At 39.2% G+C, this 18,229-nt stretch overlaps 3 protein-coding genes across 3 annotated transcripts; 2 read left to right on the plus strand and 1 right to left on the minus strand.

The window, feature by feature from the left end:
- Nucleotides 1-661: 661 nt before the first annotated feature.
- On the minus strand, nt 662-2,098 carry eif1b (eukaryotic translation initiation factor 1B). Its single transcript, XM_056738748.1, has 4 exons — nt 1,878-2,098; nt 1,255-1,418; nt 1,074-1,175; nt 662-989 (listed from the first exon to the last, which is right to left on the minus strand). Exons 1-4 carry the CDS (start codon nt 1,906-1,908, stop codon nt 945-947), a joined length of 342 nt encoding a protein of 113 aa, XP_056594726.1. The 5' UTR covers nt 1,909-2,098; the 3' UTR covers nt 662-944.
- Nucleotides 2,099-2,829: 731 nt separating this feature from the next.
- yme1l1a (YME1-like 1a) lies at nt 2,830-9,426 on the plus strand. The gene is made up of 18 exons (XM_056738747.1): nt 2,830-3,141; nt 3,785-3,916; nt 4,022-4,205; nt 4,415-4,516; nt 4,628-4,731; nt 4,879-5,026; nt 5,143-5,250; nt 5,498-5,671; nt 5,753-5,905; nt 5,987-6,119; nt 6,205-6,267; nt 6,383-6,495; nt 6,809-6,964; nt 7,066-7,217; nt 7,460-7,586; nt 7,660-7,733; nt 8,463-8,549; nt 8,631-9,426. Exons 1-18 carry the CDS (start codon nt 3,109-3,111, stop codon nt 8,766-8,768), a joined length of 2,181 nt encoding a protein of 726 aa, XP_056594725.1. The 5' UTR covers nt 2,830-3,108; the 3' UTR covers nt 8,769-9,426.
- Nucleotides 9,427-10,034: 608 nt separating this feature from the next.
- pks1 (polyketide synthase 1) lies at nt 10,035-16,799 on the plus strand. Its single transcript, XM_056737621.1, has 6 exons — nt 10,035-10,086; nt 10,168-10,321; nt 10,420-10,580; nt 10,663-10,866; nt 10,997-11,178; nt 11,292-16,799. The coding sequence occupies exons 1-6, from the start codon at nt 10,038-10,040 to the stop codon at nt 16,797-16,799; spliced, it is 6,258 nt and encodes a 2,085-aa protein (XP_056593599.1). The 5' UTR covers nt 10,035-10,037.
- The last annotated feature ends 1,430 nt before the right edge of the window (nt 16,800-18,229 follow it).

The following is an 18,229-nucleotide window of genomic DNA, read 5'->3' on the forward strand; positions in this document are numbered from 1 at the left end:
ATGTTGAAAAAAACTTGCATTCTTATTTTTAATGCATCTGGGTCTCTAGCCCATTCAAGTTGTGGCATTTTGGTCAAATCTACTTAACATCTATGGAATGCAGTCTTTAAAGCAATGGACATGTGCTTCTAACCTTTCCATTTAGTCCGCATGTGATTTAGCAGTTACATTTTAACGTACCTCAAAATTTGGGCTAAATTATAAAACGATTTAATGTCAACCTATCTTCAAATTATTCCGCTGGGGCTAGTGTTTGAAATGCCCATACAGCCATATAGTAATAAACACAGTTCCACACCTTCAAAAAGGACAGCCTGGACACTGCTAACTGAGGGGGCAGTTTAACAGATTTTCAGACCTGACAAGAATTCAAACAAATACAACATTTGATGTTGAATCCCTGAAAATAACACACACAGAGGAAAGACTTTTATGAAGCATATCGCTGATAAGAATTGCATTGCTAAGGCAAAATTGCGAAATAAGTGTGCGCACACAGAGTTTGCAATTTTGTTAATACGGCATAAGACTATTTAATTTATGATCAAACGAATGTATTGATGTCTTAACCCAAACCCCTCTTGCATTGATAAAACCACAGGAACTGCACAGATGCTTATTGTAGACCGTAAAGACCAAGCAAAAAGACCACAAAAACATACAAAGTCACACAATTTTATTGTCATCGATAAAAAGATTGTGATATCAAGTGTCTAACATAAAACTTTCACTAGCATCAGCAATAAAGATTCAGTGTCTAACACAGACCAGTCTGGTTTTAGCAGCCTGCTTGAGGTCATTATGAAGATTTGAGCTTGGAATGACAGTAAAAACAACAGCTTTACACTGCAGTCAGTTTTGCTAGCATGTTCCACAAAATCCCTGCAATATAGTTGGATTGCTACATGCTGGTACAGTCCTTAGAAAACCCCTGACGGGTCCATTTAAAAACCGTGAACCTTCAACTGTTCCTCCTTTACAATGTTGATCTGTAAAACAAAAAAGGTGTTTACACAAAAAAAGAAATTAGTCCAAGCACTCAAATACCTTTCAGAAATGTAAGCAATAGTTACCTCCATCAGAAACTGACAAATGTTCTTCCTCTGGTCACCTTGCAGTTGAATCACCTCTCCATACTCTGGATGCTCAATCACTGTACCATTGCAGGCAAATTTCTATAGAGGGAAAGTGCAATGTTAAAAACACTTTAATACATTATGACCCTAAAGGACTTTAGCTACAAGCAATAAATACCTTTTTAAAGGCTTTCACCAGCTTCTTTTTATCGTAATCATCAGCAATGCCCTGCACTGTGGTCAATGTCTTGCGTCCGTTTCGTTGCTGGATCCTTATGTGGATTTTATCCTCTGTCCCGGCCGGGAGCAAGTCGTCACCCTTAGTTGCATCAGCAAAGGGATCTACATAAAGAAATAAAAAATTCGATGAAGATTGAGCAAAGACTTTGATCAGACTGCAAGTAACAAAACAATAGCAAATGCGGACTCATCCACGAGGGGTCGGGTTAGTTGCACGAGTAGGCCTAACGGTACAAGAGGTGAACAAAAGAGGATGCACTGGCGATGTTTATATTTCCAATTACTAGGATATCTTTATATTAGCATGCCGAACATCAGATTTTGTATGCGGTTATAATTAGATCTACACAAACACATAACGACACCAACTTTGTGCGATTTTCTTCACACGCAAAAGGTTAACGTACTTTTTAGAGCATTGACTCACACATCACCTTTTGCATAACATTTTCATTTCTTTCAATATTCTTTTGTTGCATTAAACCAGTTTAATTTAAAATGCATGCGCGCCGTGCTCAAGTCAGTCTGGAAAACAACCTCGTGCACGATGCTTTAACTTACCGAAAGACTGGAGGTTCTGTATATTGGACATGCGATAATACTGCGAGAACTTTAACGGATGAATATGCCGGCGAACAAGGCCGTTTAAAGATCCTTGTTTTTTTTTTTGAGTGTGCTAATTTAGGTTCTATAAACGAGATGGGAGTCAAAAGCAGAGATCGGCTTTGTACTTCGTCTGATGCAACTTCCAGTCTCTGCGTAGTCTGTGAAACAGCGGAAGTGCTTAAATGCGTCACCGAGCGCAACGTTAAAGGCCTTTTCACATATTTCCAGGTGCATTCAATTTAAGATTGGTTTTAATGCTTATGTTTGAAAGATCATCCTGATTTAAAATAAAAATATTTAGATGAGCTCATTGGACGAACAGTTCGGATTGTTTGTTCCTAAATTAAAAGCGTTTTTTTTATGCATTTGTGTGTTTTGTATTTTTATGTGATCAAAATAATATTACTCGTTCTCGTATTTGTAAAAAAAATAAAGTTAGTTACGTACTGCCACTGTATTGTGATTCAAATGGTTTAATTTTGACGTAGAATACTACATGGGTTCATTTTCTGGCCCGTTACATATTTCACATAACTTAACCCGGAAGTAAAGCTGAGTCTAGTCTCAAACCGATTCAGCGCTGAATATTTTCACACTAAAGCATACCATTTATCATCAAACTGCTAATTTCTCCAAACGGGGGGATTATAAAAAATATAATAATAAAGTACATAGTGGTATGCCTTTTCGTCGTGCAAAGATGTTGTGACTAGAGGGTGCCAATGAGACCCCGATGGAATTTACATTTATTTTGCTTTGCTAATGAAAAGCCACGATTTTGATCAAACGTACAATACAATTTACATTTAAAATGTGCTTTTTTTAGTTTGAATTCTTCTATTCTCACGCATTTTGGCCAAGAGCTGTTCATAGAATGTATCCAAAATATTTTCCTGATGCATTTATTGTACTTCTGGCAAACTAGCCCGATCGCTCTTCGCCTTTTGTCCAGGAGGCGGCAGTAACGAGAACTAATTGGGGATTTGAATATCCACCGAATAAGTGAAGGCTAGTACGTAACAGTGATTAGTTCGGTGATTTAAACAACGCTTCATGCCCTTCAATAAAAGAAGGCGTGGAGAAACCGGTTATATTAACAACACCGCTAAACAAAAACCGAAAACATAACACTGGCAGCGGATCTGACAAGAGAAAGAAATCTCTCATCCAGAACTCAAGGGAAATTATGTTTTCTCTACCTACAACCTTTCAGTCCCAGGTATGAATGCAATAAGTCGTGTTAAACACTTACTTTCCAACCATTTTTAATAAACCTGAATGGCGGCATGGAAATTAGTCATCAAGTTTCTTTGTTTTTATAACGTAAAGTAGTTGCAATAACAAAGCATTTGTTGTTATTAAGTATTATTTAATGTTCCTGACAGATTCTGACACTTGTTCAGAAGATTACATCATCAGATCTAGTTATTACATCCAACCATTGGATTTAGCTAATATGTAGATTTGTTATTGATGCTATCATTGTTGTTGACAGATTGACGTTTATCACATATTCAGTCTTAATATACTATATAGTATTTATATACAGATTAGACCTAGATATTGTTAGCTGAACTTGTGAAGTGTTGACCCTCAGGGTTGCTGTGACATTGTTATATTAATACTTAATTTTGTTTATTCATCAAAAGTAGTTGTGTAAGAAGACAGTGTATTTATTGTGTGTGTATGTTTGAGTTGTGTGTCAGTATGTTAGCTGTGACATAACTGTCCTGCAGGAAAGGATATAAAAAGATCTTAATCAGTTATTGTGTCTCAGATAACTCCGAATTGGCAATACAATTATTTTTCTACGCTAGTTTATGCAATGTGACCAAAAACCGGTTCTTTCTGTTCTATTTTAGGGAACAGTGCCTTTGACCCATCTTATCAATGTGATCCAGTACTTGAAGAGCTCAGCCAATTCTGCCATCAGCACGTCAGTTCAAAGTTTACAGAGAGATCTTCCATCTGAACATGACCTACTTCACAATGAGGTACAACTGTGACGGAAACGTGTACAGAGTTCATGCTTGCATCGCAGACAGAACACACAGCTTGTCTAAGCTTGATTTCTGAAAAAAAACAATGTGTTTTTACAGCCTAAAGTGAACCTGGAGGATCTGTGTCTATCAAAGCTGAGGTCTAGTCACGTACATGATGTTCTAAGAAGACTGATGCCATCTTTAGATCTGGAGGAGAAGACTCTCCGAAGCGCTGTTCAGACCTACACGGCATGGACAACATCTCATGTTTCCGCACCCTCCTTCTTCCAAAATAAACATGGTGAGAGTACTTAGAACATCACGTAATGATGTAATGCTTGTTATGGAATCCGTATGTTTGAACACGTTGCGTATCTGGAAGGTGTCCCAAGGGTACGTGTTTGATCCCTGTGGAGTTGGCCTGTTTGTTTTTGCACAATATTAAATGTAACAACCTTTCCCACATTTTTGGGAATGTAATTTTTTGTCTTCTTTCATTTGGTATCATAGGGTTCCCTCACAAACAAACTGGACTCTTTGGCTCTTCAGTGTTTCACAGGCAAAGCTCCAGCCCTCTTCACGCCGTCTGCGCAGATTTGCACCATCTGCAGTGTAATGCAGTGAATCTTTACCTACATGCTTAAACAACATGAAGGATTTCTGAAATACACTCTCATTATAGTTACAAATGGTATTTGTGTAACTGTATGTTGTCCTGTTTAGTCTGGGTCCAAAACAGAGGTTTCAAGATAATGAGAACCAAGACCAGACATCAGCAGTCTGAAGATCCAATAGAATCAGAAAATTATACTCCAGTCTTCATGAAGGTTAGTGAATCACATTTTTGTTCACACGTTTAATAACAAAGTGCTTCTCTCAGGGCGCAAAATGCTTAATTTAGGTGTATTTTCGACAATTGTTAATTCTTCCCCTGCTCTCGCTCTTCTTGTTGGTCCTCTTCTTGTGTCCTTCAGGGTCTCCTTACCAAAGACAGGCAAAACGTTGAAAGTCTTGATCAGATAATGAGAAACAAGAACCTGCCAGAGGCTCATCAGGACGCTTTTAAGACCGGCTTTACAGAAGGCTTCATGAAAGCTCAAGCGCTGACACAGAGAACTCAAGGTGATGCTTTTGATCTTATTTGAAGCTCCTGTTGATTTTTATACATTACACATTGACAATCATAAATGGTTTCGATCTACAAATGTCTTTCTTGTGCTCTTTTTTTCCCCCTACAGACGTTGTAAGGAGGACACGTCTGGTCCTATTCGTTTTGTTGTTGGCTAGTCTGTATGGACTATCCAGAAGTCCTTTCTTTTCTGGCAAAGGGTCGTTTTCTGATGCTGGTTTGTTCTTTATATCTTTCAGTGTAATTTCTTTCTTTTAATATTTAAATGACAGACATTTTATGTATGCAAAAATTTTGTTCTGTAAAATTAGATGTTTTAACTAATAAGTTGCAGTTATTTGCAACCAATTTTATTATTACATTGAAATTAAACTGGGTGATATTAGAAGTGTCTTCAACAGATATTAGAATGTTGAACATTTTTCTATTTATTCATGGTTTGTTGTATTGATACGCAATGACAGTTGGTTTCCGCACCACGTCTCGGCTGGATTCAGCCATGGATCCCGTTCAAATGAAGAATGTCACCTTTGAACACGTGAAAGGTGTAGATGAAGCCAAAAAGGAACTTCAGGATGTTGTCGAATTTTTGCGAAATCCCCAGAAATTCACAGTGCTTGGTGGGAAACTTCCCAAAGGTGAGATTCTCCCCTGCTTTTTTTTTCGTTTTTCATTTTGGGTTTGTAGTTTGGGTCCATGAAGTATGTACCTGTCTTAAGGCATCCTGCTGGTGGGACCTCCAGGAACAGGAAAGACACTTTTGGCCAAAGCTGTTGCAGGGGAAGCAGACGTGCCCTTTTACTACGCTTCAGGTTCTGAATTTGACGAAATGTTCGTGGGAGTCGGAGCGAGCCGCATTAGGAACCTCTTCAGTAAGTATTTGAATCTCTTAGAATTAAAGAGTGAAAACTGTATTCGTTGTAAACTTTTATTTTGCTTGTTTTTCCTCACAGAGGAGGCCAAAGCGTCTGCTCCATGTGTGGTTTTTATTGATGAGCTAGACAGTGTCGGTGGAAAGCGAATAGATTCTCCAATGCACCCGTTTTCACGACAGACCGTCAACCAGCTGCTGGCCGAGATGGACGGGTCAGTCTGTGTTTGTTTACTTCGTATAGACCGATCGTCTGTTTGAAATGATTGACATGGTTCTCATTTCTCTTTTTAATTTCAGGTTCAAACCAAATGAAGGGGTCATTGTGATTGGTGCTACAAACTTTGCCGAAGCTTTGGACAAGTGGGTATCTTCCATCTGTTTATTGCTCGTTTGCATACATGAAGCAATTCAATGATAATCGATGCAAAGACTCAATATTAATATTCATGTTATAACCAGCGCCTGTGTGTTTCAGTGCTTTAGTCAGACCAGGCAGGTTTGACATGCAGGTCACAGTCCCCATACCTGACGTGAGGGGCCGCACTGAGATCCTGCAGTGGTATCTGAAAAAAATTACAGTTGATTCAGGTAAGAAGGATTTTGAAGGGTGTGCAAAGCTAAATTTTTTAAAAATCAACTAATGTTTGTAGGAAGCACTGCGTAATTGGATAGCTTTTGGGTTCCCGGGACCCCATTAGATGCGTTGAGGAGTGTTAACACGAGATGTGCTTCTGCATCAAAAACAGCTCTATGAAAGTCATGAGGTCTTTTTTACAGGTCGTCTAACGCAAAGCTCGTGCCAAGAAAAAGTAGCAGTGTTGAATGCATGCAAAGAGATGCAAACTGTGTGTGATGTTACTTAATGGTAATCCAGTAAATTTTGTGCTTGTGTGTTGTCTAGCTCTAGATCCTGAGATCATTGCAAGAGGAACCGTTGGATTTTCTGGAGCAGAACTGGAGAACCTGGTAAACCAGGCTGCATTGAAAGCAGCGGTAGATGGGAAGAAGCATGTGACCATGAAGGAGCTGGAGTTTGCAAAGGATAAGATCCTCATGGGTGAGGGCAGAAGGGAGGGGCGCGGCTCTTTCTCTGTATCATGTGATAGAGATTATTGGTGTTAAGTGACATTTCTGACGGTTTTACCTCTGTCTGCGCAGGCCCGGAGCGCAGGAGTGTGGAGATAGATCAGAAGAACAAGCAGATTACAGCCTATCACGAGTCAGGACACGCTATTGTGGCTTATTACACCAAACACGCCATGCCCATCAACAAAGCCACCATCATGCCACGCGGGCCTTCTCTCGGACATGTAAGTTACTGGTCTCCGGGGCGTTTTTTCAGAGAACTGGTTGTCTGAAAGGTATTTCCGTTATTTACAATTTAGAAGTTGACCTTCGATGATACATTTCTTACATCACAAGCTTTCACTTTCATTTGCATTGGACTTAAGTGCTATTCTGAGTTCGCAACAATGTGCATTTATGTTAAGAAAAATGCAACTAGATCCTTACAAGATAAACCTATCATGGTGTTTCCTGTGCTCTTTCTCAGGTGTCATTTCTTCCAGAGAATGATCGCTGGAGAGAGACTCGGGCTCAGCTGAAGGCTCAGATGGATGTCAGCATGGGCGGCAGAGTCGCTGAGGAACTGATCTTTGGAAATGACAATATTACAACTGGTGAGATTTATTTCCAACTGATACTTTGATTTCTTGATAGTGTTGATAACACAAACGTTTTTTTCTCATATAGGAGCATCAAGTGATTTTGATGGAGCCACTAAAATAGCACAGATGATGGTGACACGGTTCGGCATGAGTGATAAGGTACAACAGCAGCATCTGGAATATACCCACTCTACAAAGATTAAATGTTTATTTGATAAATTGAGTTAATCTTGAATAGTCATCGGTTCTTAATGAAGATGAAATCTATCAAGAAACATTCCTGGGTTATGGTTTATTCCAAAATCAGAAAAAAACAGGAAATTATATTTTCCGTAATGTTTTAAAGCATGTTTTGCATGAATTTAAATATTTAACCATTGTTATTTTTGCACTTTTTGGTTTTGTGACATTTTATACTAATTAGATTTTTTTTGTATTGAGAATCAAGGATGTGATTCATTGTCCTTTTATGTGATGATGTAAATAATATAATATAATATTAACTAATAATAATAACTATAATATTCAATTAACTTTTTTATAGCACGTTCATTGCAAAGCAGGTATACATTTTCACACAGAGAATATTAAAGAAAAAATACAATTTAGATTTTGAAAAGGTTGATCTTTGTAACATGCCATGCAGTTTGTTTGAGTCCTTCCATGTGTTGAAACCCATAAAAATGTTGTGTGAGCTCTCACATTCCAGACTTAAATCTGGGTTTCATCCTAATCCCTTCTCCAGCTTCATACTTAACCTCTTGAAAAATTAACACTGCACATGCTGGATCATTCATAACTCACTCACCCCTCTTCTTTTTTTGCAACATGAAACCTTTGCTGATTATATGTATCTGAAGTTCACTCTTCTCTTTTTGCTTTGGACAGCTGGGGGTGATGACCTACAGTGACCTTACAAACTACAGTCCAGAGACGCGGGCTGCTGTGGAAGAGGAAGTCAGGTTACTGTTGCAGGTGTGTGTTACGCTCCACTTGTAGTGTTGCAGTAATATTGACAAATATTGTGACAATAAGGTTTCCTGTTTTCTCTGTCAGGATGCATATGAAAGAGCAACAAAGCTACTTAAGATCTACAGCAAAGAACACAAGCTGCTGGCTGATGCTCTCCTGACGTATGAGACTCTAGATGCTAAAGAAATCCAGATGATCCTTGAGGGAAAAACACTCAGATGATGAAATCTTGGAAACATTAAAGGACACTGTCATACTTGTTTGTAAAGTCATCTTAGAAGATTAAAGTGAATTTTTAATAAAATATTGTCATTTAACCTTTAGCCAACTTATTGGCGTAAAGGATTTTCATCATTTACATTAATTTGATATGGTAGATTGAAGCTAACAGTATTCATATCTGAGCAGTGATTTCCTCTAAGGTGGTAAACGCTCAAACATTTGACACTTAATTATAAAATCGCACTTTATGATTTTCAAAAAGGTTCACCTGTTCACCCTTTTTTTATTTATTGGGATACACTTGTTCATGGAATAAAGCAATTTAACACATAAAAGTGGTACATTTTTAAACCAAACACCAAAGCACAGAACATTCAGTGCAACTTTACACACAAGCATTTTGAACGTGACCGCAGAATGCAAGTTTACTTTTTCAGATCTACAGATATAGAAAAATTATCTTTATGTAAGAAAATGAGCCATAGGCTATACACAGAACTGTATGTTTTTCCTAAGTTATTTATTTGGAAATCCTTTAAAAATTGTAGCTGAGATATATACACACACTATATATGTGTGTGTTTGTTTGTTACTTTTCAAATTTTGTTCCACCCAATCAAAATTGAATTGGAATAAACTACAAATAAATAATCCTTATTCAAAAATCACTTGTGCTTTATTGCTGGATGTAAGATATCTAACGCAGACACTGAAATGTATGTGGTATAATTAAGCGTGTCCCTTTTTAAAGACTCTAAAGATGTGCTTCGGTCTAAAAATCGTGGGTATCAGGAACACAAAGTAAACTGAGATAACCATCACTTATCCTGTTTCTAATTGATGGTCTGAACACACTCCGATTCAGGGTGCTCACTCTTTTACTATACGCCTTCAGGGATGCCAATTGAAGTCAATCATGAATTTAGCTCTGAGACAAAGCTTTGTTGTATCCAGGGAAGGAAATTGCAGTCAGTGTTTGTGCATCTCTACTCAAGCCCTCAATTACAGACTTTTGTTTCAAACCACTTCAATTACTGGTTACTCTCAGAGGAAGAACTGCATCTAAAGACCTTTTGTTTTAAAGAAATTGTTCTCATTGGTTTTCAGCCATGAAAGGCTTTAAAAACACCTTTGGAGAACTTTGGAGAACTCAGAATAGACCCAACCATGAGCAGACCAGAGCTCACAGATGCTTTACTGGATCTCATCTGTTGTTCTAACTTTTTGTGAAGAGTTTCTTTAAAATTATTATTGAAAGAAATTGATAAAATGGATGAAGACATTGCAGTCATTGGCATTGGATGTAATTTCCCAGGAGGTATAGTATAATTTTTTTTTAATTCGTACATATTTTTATAAATATGATGTGTACGTGTACAAGACTTTTTTGCCTTCACAGGTGAAAGTGTTGACAATTTCTGGAAAGTTCTTGTGGAGGGAAGGAACTGCGTCGTGGATATCCCAGATACGAGATTTAAAAAGTCTGATTGGTTTCATCCTGATGAGAGCAAACCAGGAAAAACACAAACAACCAAAGCTGCTCTCATCGAAGGGTAAGAATCAGTTCATCACAAAGCATTTGAGAAATATAATGTTTGTCATTCTTAAATAAAATAACCATTAACGAATGAGTTTGCATACTGTTTTACAGATTTAATGAATTTGATCACAAGTTCTTTGGCATCAATGAGGATGAAGCGAATTACATGGACCCTCAGCAAAAACTGTTGCTGCAGTGTGCGTACCGAGCTTTAGAGGATGCTGGGATGCCCTTGGAAAAAGTGAGCGGAACCAGAACAGGAGTTTACATTGGTAATATAAACAAACCAACAAATGTCATTGCAAAATCTGCTGCTTTTTCCATATTGAAACAATGTGTTGTGTTTGTTTTCAGGACTTATGAACAGGGATTATGAGACGCTTTTGAACAACAGTCCTAGCACTATAACCCACTACAATGGCACAGGAACAGCCATGAGTATTGCTGCCAACAGAATCTCTTACACTTTCAACCTGACCGGACCCTCTTTTGCCATTGACAGTGCATGTTCTTCATCCCTAGTGGCTCTTCATTCGGCATGTCAAGGCATCAGACAAGGTAACACGGAATATAATGTCCCCTAAAGTATTGACATATAAACATGTTATAATTTCACAGTGGTTCGAGACCTCAGCAGCTGTGTAATACTATATATTAAAGTGGTAGCCATCTTGTTCCTCATCTCCAGGAGACTGTGAGATGGCTTTGTGTGGAGGAGTGAGCTGTATCCTTGAGCCTCGAGTCTTTGTGGCCCTCAGCAAAGCAAAGATGATCTCACCTGATGGCACGAGCAAACCATTTTGCCGCACAGCAGACGGCTATGGCAGAGGGGAGGGATGTGGTATAGTCCTTCTAAAACCTTTGAAAAAGGTAGATATTGACATTTTCTGTAATTTCCATTCTATTCATTTTAGTTATATCTCTAAATGTGTGCTGTCAGTTTTTCTTAAAACTAAGGTGGTACAAAATGTGTTTGCTTTCAGGCACTTGAGGATTTCGATCACATCTGGGGCATTGTCACCAAGACTGCAGTTAACCAAGATGGCCACACTGTTACACCAATCACAAAACCCTCGATGAGCCAGCAGGAGGCTCTACTGAGCATGATCTACTCCTCTGAGAATTACCTTGCAAATGTCCAATACATAGAAGCTCATGGAACCGGGACCCCAGTAGGGGATCCAGTTGAGGCCACGAGTATCTCAAACATCATTGCCAAAGCAAGACCTTCAAGCTCAGGGCCTGTTTGTATTGGCTCCGTCAAGAGTAACATTGGGCATACAGAATCTGCAGCTGGTGTGGCAGGACTCATAAAGATTCTGTTGATGATGAAGCATGAAACCATCGTCCCCTCTGTATTCTACTCACCTGATTATTCCAGCATTGACACTAATGCTCTCAACCTTAAAATCCCCACCAGATCGGAGAAATGGCCTTATTATGGCTCCAGGATAAGGATGGCTGGATTAAATAGTTTTGGGTTTGGTGGCACCAATGCTCACGCAATTATCCAAGAGTATGTGACTTCGACAGTCTCTGACATCCACACTTTTCAGCCTCTAAAACTGTTTCCGTTGTCTGCAGCTACAGAAAAATCTCTTCAAATGTGCATAGATGACACCTTCCAGAGGATTTCAGTTGATGACACAGTGGATCTACAAGCTCTCGGTTATACAACTGCTTGCAGAAGAAGCCACAAGAGACACAAATTTAGGAAGGTTTTTGCTGCAACGTCGCTGTCAGAGTTAAAATCTTTACTTGGATCCATCAGGAACAAGAAGTTAGCGCAAACAAAGCAAGACCTGAAGTTAGCATTTGTATTTTGTGGGAATGGTGTAACCTACAGAGGAATGTGTACGCAGCTACTGAAAGAGGAACCTATCTTTAGGGAAAAAGTCAAAGAAGTGGAAAACCATTTTAACAAGTTCCGATGCACTAGTATTTTGCAAAAAATCGCAAAAAACTATGACAACGAAGATTTCTCAAAACCAGATGTTGTTCAGCCGCTTCTTTTTGCAATCCAGGTTGCCACTGTTCACCTTTTTAAGCACTGGGGCATCAAACCAGATGTTGTTGTTGGACACTCTGTGGGAGAGGTTGCCGCAGCCCATTGCTCTGGTCTGCTTTCTCTTCAGGATGCAGTGAAGGTCATCTACTATCGCAGCGCTCTGCAGAGCAAAGTGACAGGTGGAAAGATGCTTGTCGTTGGTAACCTAGCCACCACAGATGTTGTGAAAATCCTGCCTGCGTATACAGGGAAGATTTGTCTTGCGGCTGTGAACAGTCCTATGTCGTGTGTTCTGTCTGGTGACAAAGAAGCTATCGACCACATGCACCAAAAGATTCAGTTTTCATTCAAGAGCAAGAACTTATTCCTTCATGTCTTAGATGTTCCTGCTGCCTACCATAGTCATATGATGGATCCTATACTTGGCCAGATCAAAGACAGTATTGGATATTTGACCCCAAATAAAATGGAGTGTGAATTGGTTTCCACAGTAACAGGAGAGATGTGTCATCAAGAGGACTTTGTAACAGGTGAATACTGGGCGAGAAACATCCGAAAGCCAGTTGTATTTGAAGAAGCGATCAAATCAGTTTCCAAAAACGAGACCAACACAGTCTTTGTAGAAATCGGTCCAAGACGGGCTCTCCAGAGGAACATTATAGAGATCCTGGGTAATGACACTACAGTTCTCCCTTCGGTGCAGCCAGATAAAGATCACGAGACAATGCTCTATGCTGTATCAAAACTGTTTGAGCTGGGAAGCGATGTGGACTGGAACCAGTTATACAAAGGGTTTGAAACACATCCCATTAATTTCCCAAGATACCAATTTGAGTGTCAAAAGAATGAGGTGTATTTTGAGGACGTAAGAAGGGGTAGTGAGACAATCTCACACTGTCCACATCCACTGATAAGACCAAGCAAACATGACAGCAAAGTGGTCAAGTGCAACCTGTCAGCAGGTACCACCTTCTACCTTTGGGAACACAAAAGCAATGGTATAGTAATCGCCCCAGGTGCTTTATATGTTGAATTGGCTTTTGCATCTGTAATGGAAACTGCTTTCCCAAAAGTGCCTTTGTCCTCAATACAGCTCTCCATCAATTTTCAAAGTTTGTTCGTTCTAACCAAGAACTGTCCTCCTCTTACCTTAATGCTTGAGACAGCCACAGACAAAACCTCATTTCAGATACAGTCCAGAAACACTGTGCATGCATCAGGTAATATTATCCACGCAGGGGGACCAGCCATCATAGAACAGCGAACCATTGACCTTAACACAGTGTTAAAGAGATGCCCATCGGTAATTAAAAGCAGTGATGTATACAACACTCTCAATGAAGTAGGATTCGAGTATGGACCTACATTCAGACAGCTTGGTGATGTTCATTATGGGCAAGAATTCAAGGAGGCAGTTACCTGCATTAGAATTCCAGAGGATTTACTCAACCATCTCTATGAGTACTGCTTGCATCCAGTGGTCTTGGATTGCTTTTTGCAAATGTCCTCAGTTTTACCATCAGCCTCAAGCACTAGCAGACCTGGATTTCCTTCTGCAATTGGTAGTATGGTTATATCTGCACCTCCACATAAAGATATGTTTATTTATATGAGACAGACCAAAGACATGTCAGACTACTTTGAGGTTTGCGGTTGTTTCACTGACAAAGATGGACACGTGTTGATCGAGCTAAAAGAGGTCAGAATTAATTTTCTGGAAAAGCATGCACATATCAGCAAATCGTGTTTCTATCATAACCAAAGGATCGCGATTGACACCGAGGGTGGTTATTCCACTAAAATCAAAGCTTTGGTTTTTGAGGACACTTTGGGGATAGCCAAAGGATTGAGGTCATGCTTGCACCCAAAATCAGTATTTGTCCCCCCACCTGATTTAACAGAAACCTCAGGCTTAGAAGTACCCAACGTGCAGTCTCTTTTAAGTACAGCAGACCCTGATCTTAATGAGATCCTATTTCTTTGGGGCATTCAGAGTCAGAACTTCAAGACACAGGCCATTCTAGAGAACTTGTCAGATAACTGTGAGCTTTACCGTCAGGTTGTTTTGTCTTTGAGAAGGTTCAGACATGCTTGCTCCATCCGTGTCATAACATACAGATGTGCAGAAGGGACAGTTGATGATATAAATCCAGGCTTTGTGTTTTCAGGCATGACAAGAGCTTGTGCTACTGAGCTTTCAGACATTTCTTTCCAGTTAATTGATCTGTCATCAGCATCAAGAGAAGACATAGCAGCGTTAGCTCATGTACTTAATTCAAACAAAAGCTATGAGTGCCCAGAGGTCTTCATTAACAAAGGGAAGGTTTACACCAGTATGATAACACAAACTCCCATCTCCAAAGTTCAGAGAGCAGAGGCCGAATCAAAACCTTTACGGTTACAGGAGTTTACTTTGCAAACCGCCGAACCTTACAAAGTAACAGGCTTGTCCGCTTTGCCTTTAGACAGTTCAGTTGGACCTATTGAGAGAAGGTGCATTGAGGTTCGGCTCCACAAAATATGTGTGCATTCATCTGACTATTTTCCAGTTAGTTCCTCAGAACTAAGCTTTGGTAGGACAATGTACTGGAACAAGCACACACGTCATAACCAAAGTCTACTGGCACTTGATTTCAGCGGAAGGGTTACTGCTGTCGGAAAGGACGTCAGCAAACTTAAAGTTGGAGATCATGTCGTCTGTTGTTACCCCGCTAAAGCTTCTTCCAAAGTTGTCCTTCCAGAAGCTGTTTGTTTTAAGGTAAAAAGGCTACCTTTTCTTAAAGATGTTCCATGTGTCTCATACTTCATCTTGATCTGGGAGATCATGCACTGTTCAATACCGAAGATCAAGCAACCGAAAAGGTTGTGCATCTTGTCCACTGTTAATGACTCGGCTCTGGTCAAGATATTGAAACTCATAGCAAATAAATCAGGCTGGATTGTTGAGGCTGAATTAGCCCAAAATGCAAAGAAGTGTAATCTTTTGGTCATTCTCCCCCCATACGATCACTCACAATTGACAGAGATCTCCAGAGTTTCCAATTTAGATAGCATTGTAGTAGTTTGTGACCATAGGCAGCCATGGTGCTCTTCATTGGATGTAATTCAGAACAGCGAGACAACTTGCATACAGACTCTTGAGATGTCTAAAATCTTCCAGAAGTCACGTCTTAAGGCACATGGAGCTCTTATACAGAAATGGTTAAAGGGAATGCATTTGCATAAGGTATGGCCATCAATACAAAACAGCACTTTTCAGAGAGTATCCTCTGAAAATATGTCTACACAGCATTCTGAGTCCTACTTTAATGCAAAAACTCTGAACTTGCTAACTTTAGGTGGTGATGATTATACAAGCAATATGTCAGTCATCCCTTTGCTTCCAAGAATCAAGCAGATGTTTTCAAAAGGAGGCGTGTATGTAGTTTCAGGTGGTCTCTCTGGTTTGGGTTTTGAAACGGTTAAGTTTATTGCCCATAGGGGTGGAGGATCTATAGTCACACTCTCACGAAGCACACCGTCTGAAAAGATACGTGAGGACATAAGTGCTCTCCAGCGAAGATACGGGGTAAGAATTCTCAATCTTCAATGTGATGTTTCTCTATCAGACCAGGTTACAAAAGCCATCGCAGTGATTGGACAACATTTCTCCTCTTGTCCAATCAGAGGGGTGTTTCACAGCGCTGCTGTGCTTCATGATGGGTTACTAGAAACACTTGATAGGTCTCTTTTTCACAAAGTCCTGCAACCCAAAGTCTGTGGTGCAATCAACCTTCACCACGCAACTCTACACAGCTCAACACTCGATTATTTTGTGTGCTATTCCTCAATCTCCTCCTTCATTGGAAATGCTGCGCAAGCTAATTACGCTGCTGCTAATTCTTTCCTTGACACTTTTTGTCACTACCGACGTAACGTCGGACTTGCAGGACAGTCCATAAATTGGGGTCCCCTTAGACTGGGGCTGCTTGAGAACAAAGACCATTTTCAACAATTCCTGGAAACAAAAGGACTGATAACCATGAGTGTTTCAGAGATCCATGAAGCACTCGAACAATGCCTGATAGCCAACAACATCCAGCAGGTGATCTGCAAGTTCAATTTCAGGAACCTGAAGAACCACGTCCTTTCCCAGAATGCATCTCTAAAGTTTCGTCTGTCAGCTTTAGTTGAGGAAGGACTGAAAAGTGAGATTTTTGAGAGTTTCGGGGTAGATGTTTGCTCATCTGTGGTTGACTCTGTTCGAAGAATTCTGACTGAAATCTGTGGCGTTGATGCTGATGATATTGGTGATGAAACTGCCCTTGTGACACTAGGAATGGACTCAATGTTAGCCATGACGGTGCAAAATCGTTTGTTTCAGGAGACAGGAATGAATATTCCTCTTGTTGCTATACTTGATCCAAACTGTACACTGTCCTCACTGACTGGACTCATAAAACAGAGGAATGTTGAAGATAGTGATGTAGATGTGCTGCTGTAATATTTTATGACTTAAAGCGGCATTGCAACGGTGTTTCATGCATTCTGACTACTTTACAATGTTAAACGTGCTGTCTTATCATGCTTAATATGGTCAACTTGTCAAAAAACGAGTCAGGCTTATTACGTAGTATTTCTGAGCATATGTTCCCGAAGTTCAGGTGTTTGTTTGTTCGCTGCTTTTGGGTGCTGAATATTTTATAAACTGTGGATATAATGCTGGATTTGGAGATATAACTGATATATGGAGCCGGACGTGCGGTGAGTGAAACTGATGCCTGTGTTTTGTTGACATGGGTGCACACGTGCTTTGGTTGAGCCTAACCCTCCCCCTGCACGCGCCGTATGTTTTCGGAAACGATCGTAAATCTGTATCTATCTTTTATGAATGTGATCAAACTTAATACTCTTTGAAGATACGAAGTATGCAATACTACTCTAAAGGTACTTAAGTTTAATATAAGATTGGCATAAACCCCATGAGTTAGGGCAGCTTTAATTTAAATTTGCAGTGTATTGTACTGAACAGCGCCCAAATGAGAATTTGTCAAAAAAATGAATGTGATATGCAAATTTATTTTTGAGCACACTTGTTTTGTGTTAAGAAAAATCTCTTATGAAAATGCAGTGTTGTTTAATTGTTGCAAGTTTAATTGGTACATATATAATCACATGAATGTGCTTGATTTTTGCTTGACGTAAAATGTCTAAAAATAAAATATAATTTTCAAACATCCATTTTGATGAATTTATGCTTTTTTGCCGTGCACTCAATTTAGTCTCTTACAGTATCTACACAATTATTAAATTTGCTTAATTTCTCTTCTCATACTATGTATATTACGTGTAATATATCTTTGACAGTTTCTGTTTTTTTCACAACCAAAGAATCCATGATAGCAATATTAATTTGACATCTATTTAAAAGAGTATAAAAAGGGATGCAGATGGAGTTTGTAACCGTTGTGGCGTTTACAGCAAAAAGGTTAAATGGGTGCAATAATGACTTAAAACATCTAACATTAAACGTTTAATGTGACAATCCTTATTTGCAACAAGACAATGATTTTCCAGCATTTATAAATGTAAAACTGACCACACAAAATTGGTTTAAAGAATTTAAAATTTAGTTCTGCTAATCCTTACTCAGACATTCCTCTTTTCATGAGCTGTGTGAGGAAATGTGAAATTCAGAGGGAAAACGGGAAGTATATCTCTTTAAATACGGTAAACCTCATCAAATGAGGACATAATGTTTGTGGTTAATTGAAAAATGACCAAGCTAATAAAACCAACAGTTGAGATTAAAGTTTGTTTAGTATTAAGCATCTAGACACAGTGAACAATCTATAAAAATACTGGAAAACTGACAACATTTTATAATTACTTCATATGCAATTAGCTTTAATAATTAAACAATATTCAAGAAAA

Source organism: Triplophysa dalaica, chromosome 23 (assembly GCF_015846415.1).
Source record: "Triplophysa dalaica isolate WHDGS20190420 chromosome 23, ASM1584641v1, whole genome shotgun sequence".
In the NCBI taxonomy this organism is placed as follows: Eukaryota; Metazoa; Chordata; class Actinopteri; order Cypriniformes; family Nemacheilidae; genus Triplophysa; species Triplophysa dalaica.

Coding starts and splice junctions, on each gene's coding strand:
- eif1b (XM_056738748.1), bottom strand. CDS start 1,908: ATGTCCAATATACAGAACCTCCAGTCTTTCG. Junction 1,419..1,877: donor ACAGAACCTCCAGTCTTTCG/GTAAGTTAAAGC, acceptor TTCTTTATGTAG/ATCCCTTTGCTGATGCAACT. Junction 1,176..1,254: donor TGGTGAAAGCCTTTAAAAAG/GTATTTATTGCT, acceptor TTCCCTCTATAG/AAATTTGCCTGCAATGGTAC.
- yme1l1a (XM_056738747.1), top strand. CDS start 3,109: ATGTTTTCTCTACCTACAACCTTTCAGTCCCAG. Junction 6,120..6,204: donor CTGCTGGCCGAGATGGACGG/GTCAGTCTGTGT, acceptor TTTTAATTTCAG/GTTCAAACCAAATGAAGGGG. Junction 6,268..6,382: donor TTTGCCGAAGCTTTGGACAA/GTGGGTATCTTC, acceptor TGTGTGTTTCAG/TGCTTTAGTCAGACCAGGCA.
- pks1 (XM_056737621.1), top strand. CDS start 10,038: ATGGATGAAGACATTGCAGTCATTGGCATTGGATGTAATTTCCCAGGA. Junction 10,087..10,167: donor TGGATGTAATTTCCCAGGAG/GTATAGTATAAT, acceptor TTGCCTTCACAG/GTGAAAGTGTTGACAATTTC. Junction 10,581..10,662: donor CAGAACAGGAGTTTACATTG/GTAATATAAACA, acceptor GTTTGTTTTCAG/GACTTATGAACAGGGATTAT.